Genomic DNA, 18,439 nt, shown 5'->3' with positions numbered 1-18,439 from the left:
AACTGTGAAACTGGGAAGAAAAAATCTTTCCTGGATGGATCCCAAAACCACCAAGATAGAGTGAGTGATAGAACAAAATGTAGCAAGATCACATACATTATATATAACGCCACAGTAAGAGGAACAGTGTGGTTATTTTGGCATGATTTTGTGCTTTATTTAACAGACACTATCCTCTCAAAGTGTTTTGCTTATTGTTACTTGTTGCATGTTTGAGATTCTCTGTGCAGAAGGATGGATTAGCAGAGTTTGGCTGAGTGCTGTTTCCACATTGTTTGGATGTAAAGGAAAAGCTCCTTTTTCTAGTAGACATTTCAGTCTCTGGAGGATCTTGTAACTTCACAACTAGCTTGGAGCCAATCAGGATCCAACCACAAGTATGATGTTGAAACTAGAGCAGCACAGTTTGGTCTTTATAGCATGGACAATCATTTCAGATTACCATGGCGTTGACACTCTCTGGTCTGGTGATCCCGCTAAGATCGACACAACAGACTGAGTCAAGGCAACTGCTGGTATGTTAGTCTGAGGGTGGTGCTGTCCAATAATAACAGCTGAGATGTTCATAATATTAATTCATGTTATGATCTCTACTACTGTATGTGTACCATCTCAGTTTGTTATAGTCAAAGAACAGCTGAAGTGGATGGGAATATCATCAGTTTTGCAGGAATATAGTCATAAACTCAAATGTTGGACACAATTTAGTTTCGACCTCATAATGACTAGAACAGAAGAGAGGACAATAAATGACAGGATTGCCAAAGTTACAACAATTCATCCTGAGGGGAACATGAATGTCAGCACTAAATGTCCCAGCAATCCATCCTGTTTTCTTTTATACATTTGACTCAAAAAAAAAGTGTCAACCTCATGGAAAAGTCAAGGGATAACCAAAGTCTTTGGGACTCATCCTCTGGAGATAATGAATATATATACTAAATATCATGATAATAAATCCCAAAGTTGTTCAAATATAACTGGATCATGGTGAGACAGACCAACCCTGCAATCCATAGAGCCCTGCAGCTCCCATGATCTTCATGCAAAAGACAGCCAAATTACTGATACAAACAAACTGATTCAAAGTAACACCAATCCCGGGTTTTCTGTTGTTTTTCCTGTTGATTTGTTCAAAATGCACTTCTGTTTTTGGGTTATGTAACTTTCGTACAATGTAAACAACAAACAAAATAATTGATCTCTGTTAGAGCCAGCGATAGATGCAGACACATTTATCTCTGAGTGGTCCTTGAGCCTTTTATTGCAAAACAGTCCCCTCCAGCCCACCTGGAACAGCTGCAGCAGGTTTGAACTGGATGTTTATCTTCACCACATGGTTTGTAAACATTGAAATGAACAAACAAATGCTTTTTTTTATGAAAGACCAGGAAACTGATTACTGATTGTAATAAAGCAAGTGTGCAAGGATTTAAGAACGAAATACATATAATAAACACCAGTTGGTCCTTTATTGACGTTGTATGTCCCACTAATATTTGATATTTTGTCATTAGATGATATTTCCTCTCTAAAACCTGATTTAATTAAGCCTTACTTATATTGGACATTGCTGTTGCGATGTCGATATGTGTTATTGGATCATTTTGGATGGATATACAGGAATGAAGCAAACTTAGAGTTAAATAAGAGTAGGCCTATCAGAAACAGCTTACAGTTACAAGTGGAGTGTATAGACTGCCACTATCTCTGGTGGGACTGTAACATGCTGCACTGTTTGCTTTAAGCATTTGTTTACACTCTATCTTTACCTGACTCCAGCACACACTAAGAGAGTATACCATAGAACTATACTTCCAAGATCCCATCAGAATGAGTCCTAATAAAGGTGGGGATCCCCTAACTGTGCCATTATAAGGCTCAATGTAGTGGTTGTGGCATTGAAAGCGTTAACATGTCTAACGGGTTGTTCTAGGTAAAGTGTCTTCTTTGACTTGGTCCTCGACCTGTGGGCGGGGTCATCCCGGCTGTCAGCGCAAAAGAGCAATATTTGTAACTGAACCACACACGCCCGAAGACAGGGGTCCACTGAGAGGGGGGCTGCTTATGCTTAAAGAAAATAAAAAAATACCTTGAAAATGTCGCGGATTTTAAGCCTTATCAACAGTCATTTGCGGAGAGATTTAGCCGCGAATCGAGGGATTGCTCGGCTGCCTTTAAGGACCATTTCCTGCACCTCAAGAAAACAAGCACAGGAGAGGTGAGACAATTTAGTTTTGACCACATGTGCGTTTATCTAACATTCTTTATCTGGGAAGCTTGATGTTTATATCCAGCCATAACTGACGTGCAGTGTGTCCAATGCGCGTAAAGCTGCAGTTTCTTGCAACTTTATGCAGACATTTTATTGAAGGTATGGTGTTTTTGCAGCATGTTGCACACATGGTCAACATGGAGTTGTCAGCTCTGGTTGCAGGCATTGTAAACAGACTACTGACATGAATGCCTTTGCTGTATTTATTCATCTGTTGTTGCTTTTCCTTTCTGCAGTGACACATCCTCAGCTTTAAAGAAGAGATGGAAGGACACCGCAGACACTGTGATCATCGGTGGGGGGTGTGTGGGCGTCAGCGTGGCGTATCACCTGGCCAAAGCTGGCATGAAGGATGTGGTGCTGCTGGAGAAGTCTGATCTGACAGCTGGATCCACGTGGCACGCTGTACGTCTGCCAAAATCTACTTTTATTTATTGAATACAATGAAAGGTGGATAAAGTGTGTAAATGGAAAAGTAAGCTTCACATGGAGAAAACCCAGGTGATCACTGTCAACTATCACCAGTGAATTTTCACATTAACTGCCTTTAACAATTATTTGAAACCCAGGTTCATGCAGGTTTATACCAAACAAGTATCATCTTCATTAATTATTTTTGGTTATAAAATGTGAGAAGATGAACATGTAGGCAACCTTTCTCTAAAGCCCAATATTACCTCATCAACTTGTTAGTAAGCACAGTCAGAAAACCAAAAATGTTTCCCAGCAGATTAAACTATGTCTGCAACTAACGGTTATTTTTGATGCTTTTCCATTAACCAGCAGATTATCCTTTTCAATTTTAGCCATAAAAGTGACATCCTTTAAATATTTTATCAAGATCTCAAAACCAAAATATATTACATTTTGTGTATTTTATGGCAAAAGTAAATCCCCACATTTGACAAGCTGGACTCTGAATGTTTGGTATTTTTACTTACTGATACAAATGACTGAAACATTTAATCAATTACTGAAATATTTGCAGATTGATTTTCTTTTGAATTAATGATTAATCAACTAATTGTTGGGGAGCAATCCTCATGACTTAAAGGCTGGAACAAGCAAATATGTGGATTTTTGCTTGTAACTAATCTTTTCAGCCCTTTTTCCTTTTTATGAAATCCTCTTCAAAATTGGTTAAGAAAATAGGTTCACAATGCCTCAAATTTGAAGTTTTATATAAAAACTTGACATTCTCTTTATGATTATAATCGAAATTGGTTCGTCTATCAGGCATTTATCACTATCAACTCATGTCCTATGAAATGTATTGACCTCCTAATACCAACAGGACATTTAAAGCACTTGTATGGTGATATCTTCCTCGACATCCTCGGTCAGTAGAGAAGGAGTTTACAGACGTTTCTGTGTGTGTCATTCAGTAGTTGCATCATTTCCATCGAGGGCAGCTGTTACAAGTTCTCAAGGCTTCTGAGGTCCTGACCCACTCTACATCGTCCCTCATTCACTCCACTGAAATGCTATTTATATACGTTTGACATGACAGAGGGGGGAGACTTACTCTTATTCAGTTACTCATATTGGGGGGCTGGAGCCTATCCCAGCATGCATTTTAGGAGAGACAGGCCTCTAGATACGTGTTTTTTTTTGACTGTGTAAGGAAACACTGCCATGCTCTTTAAGAAGTATGAGAACAAAATAAAGAATATTGATGTACTTTCACCTCCTTTAAAAGGTTAAAGTCAGTTTGTCACTTTAGAAAAGGAATCTCAACTCCTCTTATATTTGCTGCTGATTTGTATAGCATAGCTAATATCAATATTGTTATACACTGCCCGGCCAAAAACAAGGTCACAAGCCTGTGGGGGCAGTGCTATGATCTGGGGTTGCTGCAGTTGGTCTGGTCTAGGTTCAGCAATGTGCCCAAAGAATGGGGTCAGCTGACTACCTGAATATACTGAATGACCAGGTTATTCCATCAATGGAGTTTTCCTTCCCTGATGGCACGGGCATGGTCCAAGATGACAATGCCAGGATCCATCGGGCTCAATCTGTGAAAGAGTGGTTCAGGGAGCATGAGACATCATTTTCACACATGGATTGGCCACCACAGAGTCCAGACCTGAACCTGACTGAGAATCTTTGGGATGTGCTGGAGAAGACTTTGCACAGTGGTCCAAATCTCCCGTCATCAATACAAGATCTTGGCAATTAAAGCAAGACAGAAATAAATGTTGTGACATTGCAGAAGCTTGTGGAAACGATGCCACAGCGAATGCGTGCCGTAATCAAAGCTAAAGGTGATGCAACGAAATATTAGAGTGTGTGACCTTTTTTTTGGCCTGGCAGTGTATAAAGAAATTAGAACATGACTAAGGTGCAGTCTGAAGCCTTTTAAAGCATCCTTAAACTTTTTGTTTAGCTCTTACAGCCCACAGCGGCACTGTTTGAGTTCTCTCTCCAAACTTTCTTATTTATATTTTTATTTTCAATTAACCTGACAATTATCTCATGATTAACCAAATATTATAAATCAAACCACTGTTTCACAAACCCAAGATGACATTCTTTAATGTGTCCACAGCACAAATATGTTTAGTTTTCTGTCAGACAGGAGGAAATTATAGTACAATTTTAACATCATTTTCTTATCAAATATTTGCCAATTAATTTTATCTTTGACAAATAATCAATACATCTTTTCAGCCTTAATTCAAATCGCATATTTCTCTGAGATAAGTTGAATACCAAAAATGAGCTAAAAGGAGAGACAGTAGAGGCAACACTACCTCAAAATAATTTGAGGTAGGGTTGCCTGACATCAACTTAGATGTCAGTGGTGTGTTTACAACTGATTTCCCACCAAAACATATGTAATGCAACTTTAAATAGGAGTCTGTGCCCTTTTTTTACCCCTATTATTCATCATGGTCTGTTATGTGTTTCAGGCTGGTTTAACAACATATTACCATCCAGGTATCAACCTCAAGAAAGTCCACTATGACAGCATTAAATTATACGAGACGCTAGAGGGAGAGACTGGACAGGTGAGGTGCCTCGCTCATCCTTCCTCACTTTGATGGGTGTTTGTGAGTGCCACGATATTCATGTTTTCTTGTTGTCTTCAGGCAGTGGGCTTTCATAACCCTGGCAGTGTCCGTATTGCTTCATCGGCTGCTCGAGTGGATGAGATGAGGTACCAGATGACGCGCACACACTGGCACGTAACCGAACAGTACATGATCGGACCGGAGAAAGTCCTCGAACTCTTCCCTCTGCTCAATATAGACAAGGTCTGTGCTAACCATCGAAAATATGACAGTTAATATTCTAGATAATGTGAATTATCTAAGAAAAGAATGCTTTCAAACACTGATCAGTGTTGACATTTCTGCAACCATGTTTTTGTTTTACACTACCCGAGTAATTAAAGGAATTCGCTTTTTTGACAAAAGTAAGACGAGAGGATTTGTACCACTCACATCTGTCAATTGAATATGAGAAAATGTCACATTCTCCAGTACAGATTTGAACCAAAGAGCACGACACAGATACGACCAATGTTCAAGAGGTTCAGTTTATTCTAGTCAGGAACAGACAGGGTCAAAACCAGGAAATCCTGAAGTCAGGCAAACAAATCCAGTGGAGGGGGAAGGCAGAATAGGGCTCAGAACCAGGCGATCCGTCAAACAGGCAATAAATCCAATCTGGGGGTAGGCAGGAAACTCCAGGTCCAAAATCAGGCAGAACAGGTAAGTGGCAAATATATGACCGGAAACACTAGAGAGCTTGGCAAAACACACAGGCAGAGGAGAAGTGAGAGTGAGGTTGTATATATACTGTGGAGCTAATGAGGAAATTAGTAGCAGGTGAGGGGATGGGCTGGGGAGACAGGTGAGTAGAATGAGCTGATTGCAAAAGCTGGGAGGGAAGGCAGGATCTGAAATGAGAGTTTATTGAGATGGAAAACCAAAAGAAACTATGATTGTGTTGAACTTGTGACAGAAAATGATGGGAAAGTGGATCCATTTGGTACAGAGCAAGAACTCTTAACAATTACAGGCCAGATTTCCATGAAAGTTTCTTTAATTAATTTAAGTATTGCAGTATATTCAGGCATGCTCCTCAGAAGCTGAGCTATTTTCATTTTGGACCTCCTAGAAAGCTAAAATGTCAACCTTGCTCGAGAAAGTAACCCATCATATCATAAAACATTTGGCCTGACACAATCTTTTCTAAAGATATTCAAGAGAAATATTTCTTCTGATGTGTGTGAATATGTATTCATAAACATGAACAAAATCTGAGCACATTTTAGACACGTCTGATCATTGAACCACATTCTCCACATTTTCAGGTGTTGGCAGGTCTGTACACCCCAGGAGACGGTCACATTGACCCCTACTCTCTGACTATGGCTCTTGCTGCTGGTGCTCGTATGTATGGTGCCCAAATCTACAACCCAGCTCCGGTCAGTGCCCTCAAGCCGACCGCTGATGGAAAGTGGGACGTCCAGACGCCTCATGGGACCATCCGCGCCAATCGCATCGTCAATGCAACAGGTTTGTACTTGAAAACTCATATTCCCGATGCATAGATATCAGCAAAAGTCTTTAAGAAACATGGAAAAATGTGAGGGTTTCAGCCTCAATCTTTGGTGCCGTTTTAGACAAGAACAGGATTAAGAAGTTATTTCTGTGAGCTAAAGAACAGAATACAAGGGATTTCATATTTAGGATACAGTTAACTACCATGTGACAAAAATACAGAAATTTGCTGAATTTAGAATATAACTTGTTTAATAGCCATATGTCATACAATATGTGATATTTTTGTTTTATTTCCTGCCAACACATGGTGGACATGGTGGAAAGTTCCATGCTAAAATATATATGTCTCTCAATCTGCTGACTGAGACTCAATGCAGTCACTGCTTTATAAAACATATTATCTGTGGAAACTCTGCAGCAGGGGACCTTTGTCCACACAGACCAGTGAGCGTAGAGTTCAAACAAATTTAGGCTTGAACTGGGTCATACCAGTTCTGGGGGGATTCTATTTGCAGCGACTCCTTTAAAACCTGCTGCTGTTCCTTGTTTACCTGTCAAGGTTCAGAAATTGTATTCATTATGTGCTCCTCTTTAAAGGAGATTATGTAACTTAAAGCAATATATAGGTCATGCATATTTCTCCTTAGTCCCCTTTTCTCTGCAGTATCAAACAGCCAACTTAGATCAACTAACAAATAGATGGCAACTGCTGTTTAACCTTTGATACTAAGATACTAAATACTGTAAATCCATGGATCAGATCACTTTTTGCATGCATGTTTAAAATAGCGTTTTTAAAGTCGATGTACTGCAAAAATCTTTGTCCACTCAAATATCCAATACACTCCAAACGCAATAAATCTTACATAGCACCATAAAATACTGTGCAGAAATATTTATATAACTCGTTGACATTTTCTTGCTATATATTTTCTGCCTTGGGTTTGCACATTCTGTACTCCGGTTGAAGCCAGAGGTACTGTGAGTTGTGGGTCCTTCTGGCCTTTTGCCTTCCCTGTGTCTGACAGCCAATCCAAACAGGCCAGCAGTTCACATTTCATCCAATCTTGAAGCAGCAGCACATGCACACCTCCCAACAAACTGTTTTTTAAAGCATTTTCCTGCTTTTTGTTTCCAGGGACTGAAATGTAAACTCATAGATTTAGCATCTGTGTGTTTTTTCGAATGCATTATCGTCAAACAGTTAGCAAAGTTACACATTTTTGGTCACACTAAGTTTCAATGTTAATATGAACTGGTAAATGTAGTCACTTGTAAGTGGGAACTTGTCTTTGTAATTTCAAGATAAACAACACATTCCTGGCTACAGAAATAGCTCCCATAATAAATCCTACAGAGCAAGATACAACAGCAGAAACCTCAGACTTTTTTTAATGCTTTGTGCTCATGTTGTGTTACCCACAAGTGGCAGTCGTTTTGTTGAGCTTACATAACACCAACCATATTTGGTTGAACTTTCTCTCTGCTACTTTCTCACTTACATTTACACTTCAGCTCTTACAAAGCTGTGTCCAGAAGCTTATTTTAATTTATTTTGTCCAGCTAACATTTTATTTTCACAAACTGTGTTGACTGTTGAAGGTTGTAGAATGTGTCCCCATAGGATCAGTTTCAACATATCAGCCTTGTTTGTACCAGTGAAGAGTAACACTTTTCAAGCCTGCAAACCGATAAATGTTATCAATAATAAACTTAAGCCAGAGGTAGAAACACCCTCAGATCTTGAACTTGAGTAACTGTAGCAATTCCACAAAAAAAAGCTCTGCATTGCAATTTCCCTGACTATACAATATATATTTACCAAAAAGTAAACTACTCATTATGCAGAGTGCTCCATTTCCCAGTCATATATATATATATATATATATATACTTTATTGTAATTGTTAAAGAAATAATGTTTTTGTTGCAGCTGGTAAAAATAATGCTAACTTGTTTACTTTTTACACCGCTGGGTGGCTCTTTAGTTTACTCCAGGTATCGATAAAGTATCATCTTATTTTAACCTTCAATAAAAGATCAAATGTATGTGTTGATTATATTTTGCTCAGGAGTTGCAGTTGACTTGTATTTATTTTTTAAAATCCTATCGTTATTTATATTTTGTCATTTGAACTGGACTTTACACACCTTGTATGGAACCAATGCTTTAGCCTGTGACCTTCTGACCAAAGTTTGACCTGATTATTAAACATTTAGATGAATAAAAATGAGAAACATCAATTCATTTATTCGTACCGTAATGTGAGACTTTGGAATCCGTTTAAGGGGAGATCTTTATTTTCAAATATTCTGAGCAATAGCAAAAACGTTAAAATCAGTAAACCTTTAAACAGATAGAGTTGAACAGCATGGCTAATTGATATGGACACAGCAGGACTTGTTTCATAGGTTTTTCTTTCTTTCTGTGACCTTGTTTACAACATTCTCTTTTATTCCTCGGTTACTCAGTGAATCGGCCCTGTGCGCAGCCCAGCTCCTGCCTGAACTGCCTGGGATCTTATCTGGATGTTGTGTGTTCATGCACCCCCACCTCATCCCTTACCATGTGATTACAGTTCACATATGGTGTACACACACACACCATTTAAAGAGTTAATGTTGCAAAGTTAATAAGCTGCAGGCTTAATGTACTAAAACAAATGAACTCTATTTGAAATATAGTGGACTCGAAGTGGGCATTTATTTAAATTTAAGAGCAAATATCACATTTTCTCTTCTGTATCTGCTGAATGAACTGCAGATGTGCAGCTGTTACATAATGTACATGACTATAAACCCATGAGCCTCACTGCTGCAATAAAACAAACTGATTTCCTGCAGAGACCGTTGCAGACCGGTTTTCTGTTACCATTTGAACTTATCAGAGGAACATACTGTACATTCAACACTTTACATTTAACTAGTTATATGTAAAGTCGCCTGTGATTTTTTTCATCAATGCACTTTTGGTCTTAATTTTAATCCTGTTGGAAAGTCTGATCATGGTCTGTTATGTAGTTGCTGAATCATGCTATAAAAAAGGATTTACCATTCCTTTCAATTACTGAAATAGGGGTGTTACAGGGGAGCGTAAGTTCTTACTTACAAACAGATTGATTCATCAAAGTTTGTGTGTCCACCAGGAGACATAAACCCTCTTTTAAAGGTCCAATAACACCGCTGAGGCAATGGAGAACAAAATGTAACAGCCATCCAAAACTGCCAAAATACTGGAGCAGTTAGAAGAAGTGGCACAAGTATGGGAATAGTTGGATGAGAAGACCTATACCACCATTATATGTGTTTGTTGGATATGAAACTAAAGCCAGCTTTGTGCAGCAGAAGGCGTTATGCTTAGAAAAGTCAGTAGTCTTCTGGCTGTAGCTTAATATATTATAGGGCCATTTTATTGTGAAAATAAAGTTCAAATTAAATGTAACTAACACGTAATTTTGATTTAACCAACACAGCATTACACACTTATCTTGTTGGTTTATTTAGTTTCACTCTCTGTTGGTTTTTAAGGTTTCTGGGCCCGGGAGGTGGGTAAGATGATAGGGTTTGAACACCCCACCATCCCAGTGCACCACCAGTATGTGGTGACTGCAACAGTACCGGAGGTGAAGGCTCTGAAGAAGGAGCTGGCTGTCATCAGGGATCTGGATGCATCTTACTACCTGCGCCAGGAAAGAGACGGCCTGCTGTTCGGCCCGTATGAGAAGATGGAGAAGATGGTGCTGCAGGACTCCTGGGTCCGAGATGGAGTGCCTCCAGGTCTGCCTGCCATGGACACAGATTTGTCTGAATTTTATTTTCATTTCTTTAAATGAACCGTTTTTGTTTGGCTGCTGCAGGTTTCGGTAAGGAGCTGTTTGAGTCTGATCTCGACAGGATAATGGAGCATGTGGAGATGGCCATGGAGATGGTCCCCGTGCTGAAGAAAGCCGACATCATCAACATCGTGTCTGGACCAATCACATACACCCCTGACCTGCTGCCCATGGTCGGACCACATCAAGGGGTTCGGAACTACTGGAATGCCATTGGCTTTGGGTATGTGATTGGGAGATTGGTTAGCATCTTTGTAGATTACAATTTCAGAAATAAACCTTCAGGCTGAGGGCATGATGAAGACCTGAACACAGACAAGAATAAAAACGTTATCACGTTTTTAACACTAAAAGGAAACTAACTTCTGATGCTATATTCACAGAAGATAATCCCCTCCAAATTCTTGCATTAATAGTTCAGTTTATCAGTTGTTATATACCGTTATTGTTGCAATGATAAGAGGGTTTCCTTAAAGAAAAAGCTCGGGAAGCAGTATTTCATTTATTAATCAAGGTTTCAAGGTTTCAAGGTTTTATTTGTCATATGCACAGCAGATACAGCGTATATGTTGGCAATGAAAATCTTATGTCGCGTGCTCCTCCAACAACTCAACATACATGGTGCAAAAGATAAATAAAATAGTGAAAAAGAGAGAAGAATATTTACAATATTAACAATAAAGATTTGAGGATGTGAAATATATACATATGTGGAATACATTGAAAGTATTTAAATACTTTACACTGTTGAATGAGGAGGTATGGACAGATGGCATATATTATGTATAACAGATGTATATGTATAATATATAGATATGTGTACTATAAACAGATATGTATGGCAGATGTGTATAATATATATGTATGTGTGTACTATAAACAGATGTGAGTAGACATTCACACAGCTCAGGAGTTCAGTAGTCTTATAGCCTGTGGTATAAAACTGTCTCTGAGTCTGGTGGTCTTGGTCCGGATGCTGCGGTACCGTCTGCCAGACGGCAGCAGACAGAACAGATTGTTGCTGGGGTGATGGGGGTCCTTTAATATCCTACCGGCCTTCTTCCTACACCGCTGGGTGTAGAGGTCCTCCATGGATGGCAACTCCGTCCTGGTGATGTGCTGAGCAGTTTTCACTCAAGTTGTAATCTTAAAGAAAGTCAATTTCAGCAAATCTTTTTGTGACAATTGTAATCAAGTTATGCTTTGATGTCAGTTTGCCTGCAGCCGTTTACAAATACAACCAAACAAGGCAGAGGGACTTTTCCCAGAATGTGACGAAAGAGTGTGCAACTTTGAATTCTAAAGGATCCCTGTTTCTTTGCCAATCTTCTTCCAATATAGTATGTTTATTTTGGGCTGATTCATAATGCTCAAAGCTTTGGGCTATTTTCAGATATGGAGTCATCCATGCTGGCGGTATCGGTAAGTTCCTGAGTGACTGGATCAGGAATGGAGAGCCTCCCTACGACCTGATTGAGTGCGACCCTAACCGCTACGGGAACTGGGTAGAAGTTCCTTTCCTGTGTGAAAAAGCTAGAGAATCCTATGGCTTCAACAATGTGGGTAAGGAGAATTCAAGATGATTGCACCTTCATTGGACAAAGCCTTGTATTTTTAGTCACTTAACTTGAACTTAATGTATCTTCTTCGCTGTGTCCAGTTGGATACCCGAAGGAGGAGCGGTTCGCCGGTCGACCAACTCACAGAAAAAGCGGTGTCTACGAGCTGCTGAAGGACAAAGCATCCATGGGCTTCCATGCCGGCTGGGAACAACCTCATTGGTTCTACAAACCTGGAGACGACATCGGATACAAGTAAGGCATCCAGTTATCTAAGCAATCACTGTCTTGGATCTGAACAGGCGTTTTAATGAGTTAACTTTTGAATAAATGTTTCCCAGCTTTTGTTTTAGCATTTATTCTAGAAACCTAGAGATGATATCGTATACAAGTAATGCAACCAGTTAGAAGAATCTAAAATAGTGTTGTTTTGATTGGGGAGAAGCCTACCTATCTTGGACCTAACTGGGCATTTTAGGAAGTAAACATTTAAACAATATGTTCCCCAACTACTTTTTAGCTTTTGTTTTGCTACTGATTTTAATTTGATTGCGACAATATGTGCTGTTGCAACCCTTTACTCAACGAGCATTCCTGCACTCCAACCACAGCATCTACACTTCATGTTTTACAATAGTCTCTCATCCCTGTGGAGAAAGGAGGAGAATATGGAGATGGCCCTTGAGGATTCAGCAATGCATAAAGAAAGATGCTCTAATACTTTCTGCTGGAGATGTATGCATGTTAAAGGACACAATGTTCTTGGCACAAAGCAAAGACACATGTTCTCTCCCTCCTGACTCTCTCAGTTAATGTAAAGACAAGCCCAACATACTGTACATCGTCTAACTCTGCGCAGCATCACAAAAGAACCATTTAGATCCCTCACTGGGAAATAGAACAGCTGCTAAAATTATTTAACACATACCCATAAGTGTAAATAATCGCATCTGACACTTTTCAACCATATGTCTCAGTCCCAAAACACGGCATGACATGGTTTAAAAACGACCCTAACAGATTTCCTGCAATAATCCCGATAAGTGTTGGGAATATTGCCAAATCTGTGAGTTTTAAACCCGTTGGCCCACTCAGGTAGCTGCTTGGTCCATGAGTCTGACTTTGATGATTTTCTTTGTTAAAATATAAAATCTGCAGGAATAACCTTACAGTGCAATTGTTCCCCTGAAGCATTCGTTTGCTATATTTAGCATTTCTAGGCACACTTTATTTCATTCTAGGGAATGGCACTGTTGGTTGGTTGGTGCCCGTCGTTCTAGTCGTACTTCTAGATGAATTATAATGTATTTGGGGGAGTTTTTCACTTTTAATCTATCCCAATCTTTAGGTAAAAATTCTAGAAATGGTTTATTTGTCAAATATTTTTGATTTATTTCCATATACCTGCTGAACTAATGGCAATCCCTCCAGCACTTTGTGTTTTAAAGCCAATTTTCAAACGTTAGCATGCTAATACGCTAAGCTAAAATGATGAACAAGAGAAACATACCTGCTAATTGTAAGCTATGTTAGCATGCTGATATTAGCATTTAGCTCACATCTAAGAACACTTTTTAAAATATATATAGCATAAGAAAGGATAGGGCTTATGTTAGGACAATATGCATCATTATACTTCCACATCAGTTTTACATTATGCAATGAAGTCAATAAAAAATGTCCTGTAAACATTATTGTATTTTATATAACAACACATACAAAACAGTGTTTGATTTTTGTGCTGCACTCAGGCCCAGTTTCCGTCGCACAAACTGGTTCGGACCAGTTGGCCGGGAGTGCAAGCTGGTGATGGAGAAGGTGGGAGTGATCGACCTGACGCCTTTTGCCAAGTTCATAGTGAAGGGGAAGGACTCACAGAAGCTGCTGGACCGCCTGTTTGCCAACACCATGCCCAAGGTAGAGCATGTATATACCTTCATTAACATCAGTGTGTATAGTTTGAAGTCTTTCTGACTAATTATCTTTATAACCTATGTGTCTTCAGGTGGGTCTGACTAATATCAGCCACATGTTGACACCCAATGGGAGAGTCTTTGCCGAGGTCACCATCACCCAGCTGGCACCCGGAGAGTTCCTGCTCATCACAGGCTCGGGATCAGAGGGTCATGACCTCAGGTGAAACCATCAATACGTGCTTCATTTTTATTTTTAAATGAATCCGGCTAGCAGAAGCTAATAGGGTAGTAAAAGTGAGCATTTAATTTTTTTCTCTTATAACTGCTTCAACAATGAGTACAACATTAGGATAATTGCTATTGTTATCCCAACTGAAATATTGTCTTTTGAAAATATTTATTAGAAACACACAGGACTTTTTAATTTATTAAGAGGAATCATACTTAGTTTTTGAGATGGGTTTTAATCATGTTAGTCCAATCTATAGAAGGGCATGAAAAGTATCATTCAAGAATTTGATTAATTTTACACATGCATTAACATGCCACAATTGCAATTTTAAACAATGGAAAACAGATATTTTATAAAAAAGTTAAATAAGAGCTCTCCCCAGTTTGTAACTATGCTTTGAGGTCAATGCAGTTTTAGAATAAATACTGTGTGATACTTTCTGAAAAAATGCACTCACAGTTTGGAGAGATTTTACACAATACCGCCCACACACAAACATTAATTATTGTGATGTTTGTTCTCAGCCACACACACCCTGATCAGAGTTACGCCCAAGCTGTACTGAATAAAACTCTCTCACAGTCTGTTTTATACTGCAGAAACTTAAAACCTTATAGCAGCTGTTAACACTACTCCCCTACATTTGCTCCAATCAGGAGGCAGGAAGTTAAAACATCCACTCTTAGCTATCTCTCTACCCAAGTTTAGTGCTCCGTACTGGTCTCTAGTGGCGACAGCACCGAACTACAGATGAAGAGTTCGTTGCTGTCACATCATGAAACTCATAACATGTGGCTGAGAAGTGGAACAATGTGACATTTTTTATCTGTTAAAGAAATGATGCTGCTAAGTTATGTTTACATTCAGTGACCTTGAGGTCTAACAAATGCATCAATGGCATTTATTTTCTCACAAAACATTTCCTTTATTTTTCAGTATTTTAAATATATATATTTGTTACTAATAATCTCGACGAATGATAAGTCCACCCTACCTCTGTTGGCACATTTCTGTATATCTGCTAGGACTGCAACCAACAATTTATATAGTTATTTTTCATATTACGCTATGAAATATGAAATTGTCAATTTCAGTTTCTCAGAGTCCAAGGTGATATCTTTAAATGTCTTTTTTGAGTACAAACCCAAAGATATCCAGTTGGTTATTAATTCAGCAAATGCTGATTGTTTCTCTGTGGATCTACTCAGGTGGATAGAGGCAGAGACTGCAGATGGTGGTTATAACGTGGACATTACCAACGTGACAGAAGATATCGGCGTGCTGGGCATTGCAGGACCAAACTCCCGCAAAGTTCTCCAGAAGCTGACGGATGAGGATTTGAGTGATGCTGGATTCAAATTTCTCCACTGTAAGGTCATCCAGCTGGCCGGCGTCTCGGTCCGGGCCATCAGGATCTCCTACACAGGTACTCCGCACATTGTGAAGTTACATCCTGTTTGCTTTATAGCTAGAGCCAGAGGAACAGCATAGTTTTAGTTGACTCGAGTAAAAGAAAAAAACCTATGACAAATAAAAAACAGTTATTAAATATTAGGCATGCTAAAAAGAAGAATACCCAGCCATTTTGGCAGATCAATCGATAACTACTAAATTATTTATTTTTTTGGAGTATCAATAAGTGCTGAGTGTCTTAACATACTCTATGGGTAAATTCTTTATTTGCGTGTGTGTGTTAAGGTGAGCTTGGTTGGGAGCTGTACATTGAGCAGAAGAACATGGCGGCTGTGTACCAGGCCATGATGGAAGCAGGAAAGGACGAAGGCATCGATAATTTCGGCACCTACGCCATGTCCTCCCTCAGACTGGAGAAGGGCTTCAGAGGATGGGGAGCCGAGGTACACACACACACACACACACACACACACACACACACACACACGCACACGCACACGCACACGCACAAACACACTGACATATTAAAATGTTCAAATACATTTGGTCTGTAAATGAGTGAGCAATATTCAAAGTACAATACATACTGTACCTATTTCAACGTGTTAGATCATTTTCCTTTCTCCAAGACATGAAATGATTTTAACGGTTTCAATTGCTCATCCTCCAATCACTATCTATTTTCCAATCAACTTTTTGCTGAAATTGTTGAACTATTCCATTAAATAGCTGAGTTTATGACTTTTGACTGGTTTTGATTTTTGCAGATGAACTGTGACACAAACCCTTTGGAGGCTGGACTGGATTATTTCATCAAAATGAACAAGGTAACCCTCTATCTCTCCTTAATGCATTTTTAACATACAATTATATCTATTTGTAATAATTTATTTGACCTAAAGCTAGGAATACGTTCTGAAAGAAACATTTGCTGCATTGTTAATGAAGCTGGACACAATTTCTATCCGATTAAACTGATCTGATTTTATACTGATAGGATTTCACGTCACTCTTTCACAATTTCACCCTTGTTAATGCTTCTTCCGATGGATCCTCAACACTTGTTTCTGTGTTTGTTCAGCCTGCTGACTTTATTGGCAAAGCCGCCCTTCAGGAGATCAAAGCTAAGGGCCTGAAGAGGAAGCTATCCTACCTCACCATGGACACGGATGATGTGGACCCAGAAGGCAACGAGACCATCTGGCTCAACGGAAAGGTTAGCAACAGCGGAAGTTGTCCAATGATCCAGTTTATTATAAATGTCAGCATGTCTTTTTCTAAAATCAGTACTCGACACAGAACGGGACGTAACGTAGATTAAGATATGTATGATAAACTCAATTTTGAACAAAAGACATAACTATATGACTATCAACTATACTGTACTTGTTTTGCCAATTTTGGGATTGGTTGAATAGCCGAGGAGAAAATAAAATACTATTAAATGTTTAACTTTGTGCTAATCGTGACGTTGAGGGGACAGGTGGATCCATTTGGGTTGAATTGTACTGTTTTTTTTAACTTGAGACTATGTCCCTTCTCTTTAGGTGGTAGGAAACACCACATCCGGAGCCTACAGCTACACCGCCCAGCAGAGCCTGGCGTTCGGCTACCTGCCTCCGGAGCTGTGCTCGGTGGGTCAGAAGGTGGAGGTGGAGCTGCTGGGAAAGAAATACCCAGCCATGGTCATCCAGGAGCCCCTAGTCCTCACCGAGCCCACACGCACCCGGCTGCAGAAGAAAGCCAAGGGAAAAGCATAAATGGTCCTAAGTCAATGAAGAACTGTTTTAATGTGATATATCAATAAGAGTCTTATATGGAGAAAAATTACATTGTTGGTCCATTTCCTAAAGTGTTTGTGGTCAGTTTAGGGAAAAAAGGTCACACAATTTCCTCTTCCTGTTTTGTTTCTTGACAAAGGGAGAACAGACTGTGAGAGTGACTAATGTTTCTTATGAATGTGTGTTTATCTAACATGGAAATAATAAGTGTTTGTTAAATGTTCTTGCACCATAATGTCTTAAAGTGCTGGAGTAGTAATTTACTTTTTTTAATTCCTTGAATGGATTTTATTGTTTGAAACGTTTGAAGCTTTTTTGTGCGATACTTGATTTTTTTTAATGAAATGTGCCTTTTGCGTTCATTTTAAATTTTACAAAAAAAGATGATGCTGCTGCTTTTAGAAATGAGAACATGTTAAGATTGTGACAAATGGGACAAAGTCTTAAAACACTACAAACAAAGCAAACAGAATGCTCTCAAACTTGTAAAATATTGTAAAATCTTCTCTTTTGTTTGTTATTTAATTGGTTTACATTAATACCTTGGTAATTAAAGCTATGCGCTCTTTGTGTTGTATTCGGTGTTTGTGGGTCTAAACTCCTTTTTAATTCTTCTTCGGACTCAGTCTTATTCATTTTGTTGTCAAACTCTTGTAACCTATAAAATACACTTTAATTTTTATTCATGATGATAAAATCCTGAAAAACATCCATAACAACGATAATATATTGGATCATATGAACAAATAGTGTAAAATAGGTACTGTAAAAGACAGTTTAAAGTAGTTTAAAGGAAATGAACTGAACTCATAAAGAAATTTTAGTATGATAAGATTCTATAAAATACCGTCTTTTTTAAAAACCCAATTTACCCTATTTAAAGATTGAATAGTATAAAAAGTAAGCAACATTTGCGC

The 18,439-nt window shown here is 38.9% G+C and overlaps 1 protein-coding gene across 1 annotated transcript; it reads left to right on the top strand.

Moving 5' to 3' along the window:
* Window positions 1-1,980: 1,980 nt before the first annotated feature.
* dmgdh (dimethylglycine dehydrogenase) lies at window positions 1,981-18,099 on the top strand. Its single transcript, XM_063890295.1, has 16 exons — window positions 1,981-2,221; window positions 2,512-2,680; window positions 5,188-5,286; window positions 5,368-5,532; window positions 6,597-6,801; window positions 10,317-10,565; window positions 10,646-10,844; window positions 12,015-12,184; window positions 12,282-12,435; window positions 13,932-14,097; window positions 14,186-14,316; window positions 15,537-15,754; window positions 16,027-16,184; window positions 16,509-16,568; window positions 16,823-16,957; window positions 17,289-18,099. Exons 1-16 carry the CDS (start codon window positions 2,100-2,102, stop codon window positions 17,499-17,501), a joined length of 2,613 nt encoding a protein of 870 aa, XP_063746365.1. The 5' UTR covers window positions 1,981-2,099; the 3' UTR covers window positions 17,502-18,099.
* Window positions 18,100-18,439: the final 340 nt, after the last annotated feature.

Source organism: Eleginops maclovinus, chromosome 8 (genome assembly GCF_036324505.1).
Source record: "Eleginops maclovinus isolate JMC-PN-2008 ecotype Puerto Natales chromosome 8, JC_Emac_rtc_rv5, whole genome shotgun sequence".
Taxonomy (NCBI): Eukaryota; Metazoa; Chordata; class Actinopteri; order Perciformes; family Eleginopidae; genus Eleginops; species Eleginops maclovinus.
This window is presented reverse-complemented; position numbering and strand designations above follow the sequence as displayed.

Coding starts and splice junctions, on each gene's coding strand:
- dmgdh (XM_063890295.1), top strand. CDS start 2,100: ATGTCGCGGATTTTAAGCCTTATCAACAGTCATTTGCGGAGAGATTTA. Junction 12,185..12,281: donor CTATGGCTTCAACAATGTGG/GTAAGGAGAATT, acceptor CGCTGTGTCCAG/TTGGATACCCGAAGGAGGAG. Junction 14,317..15,536: donor TCAGAGGGTCATGACCTCAG/GTGAAACCATCA, acceptor GGATCTACTCAG/GTGGATAGAGGCAGAGACTG.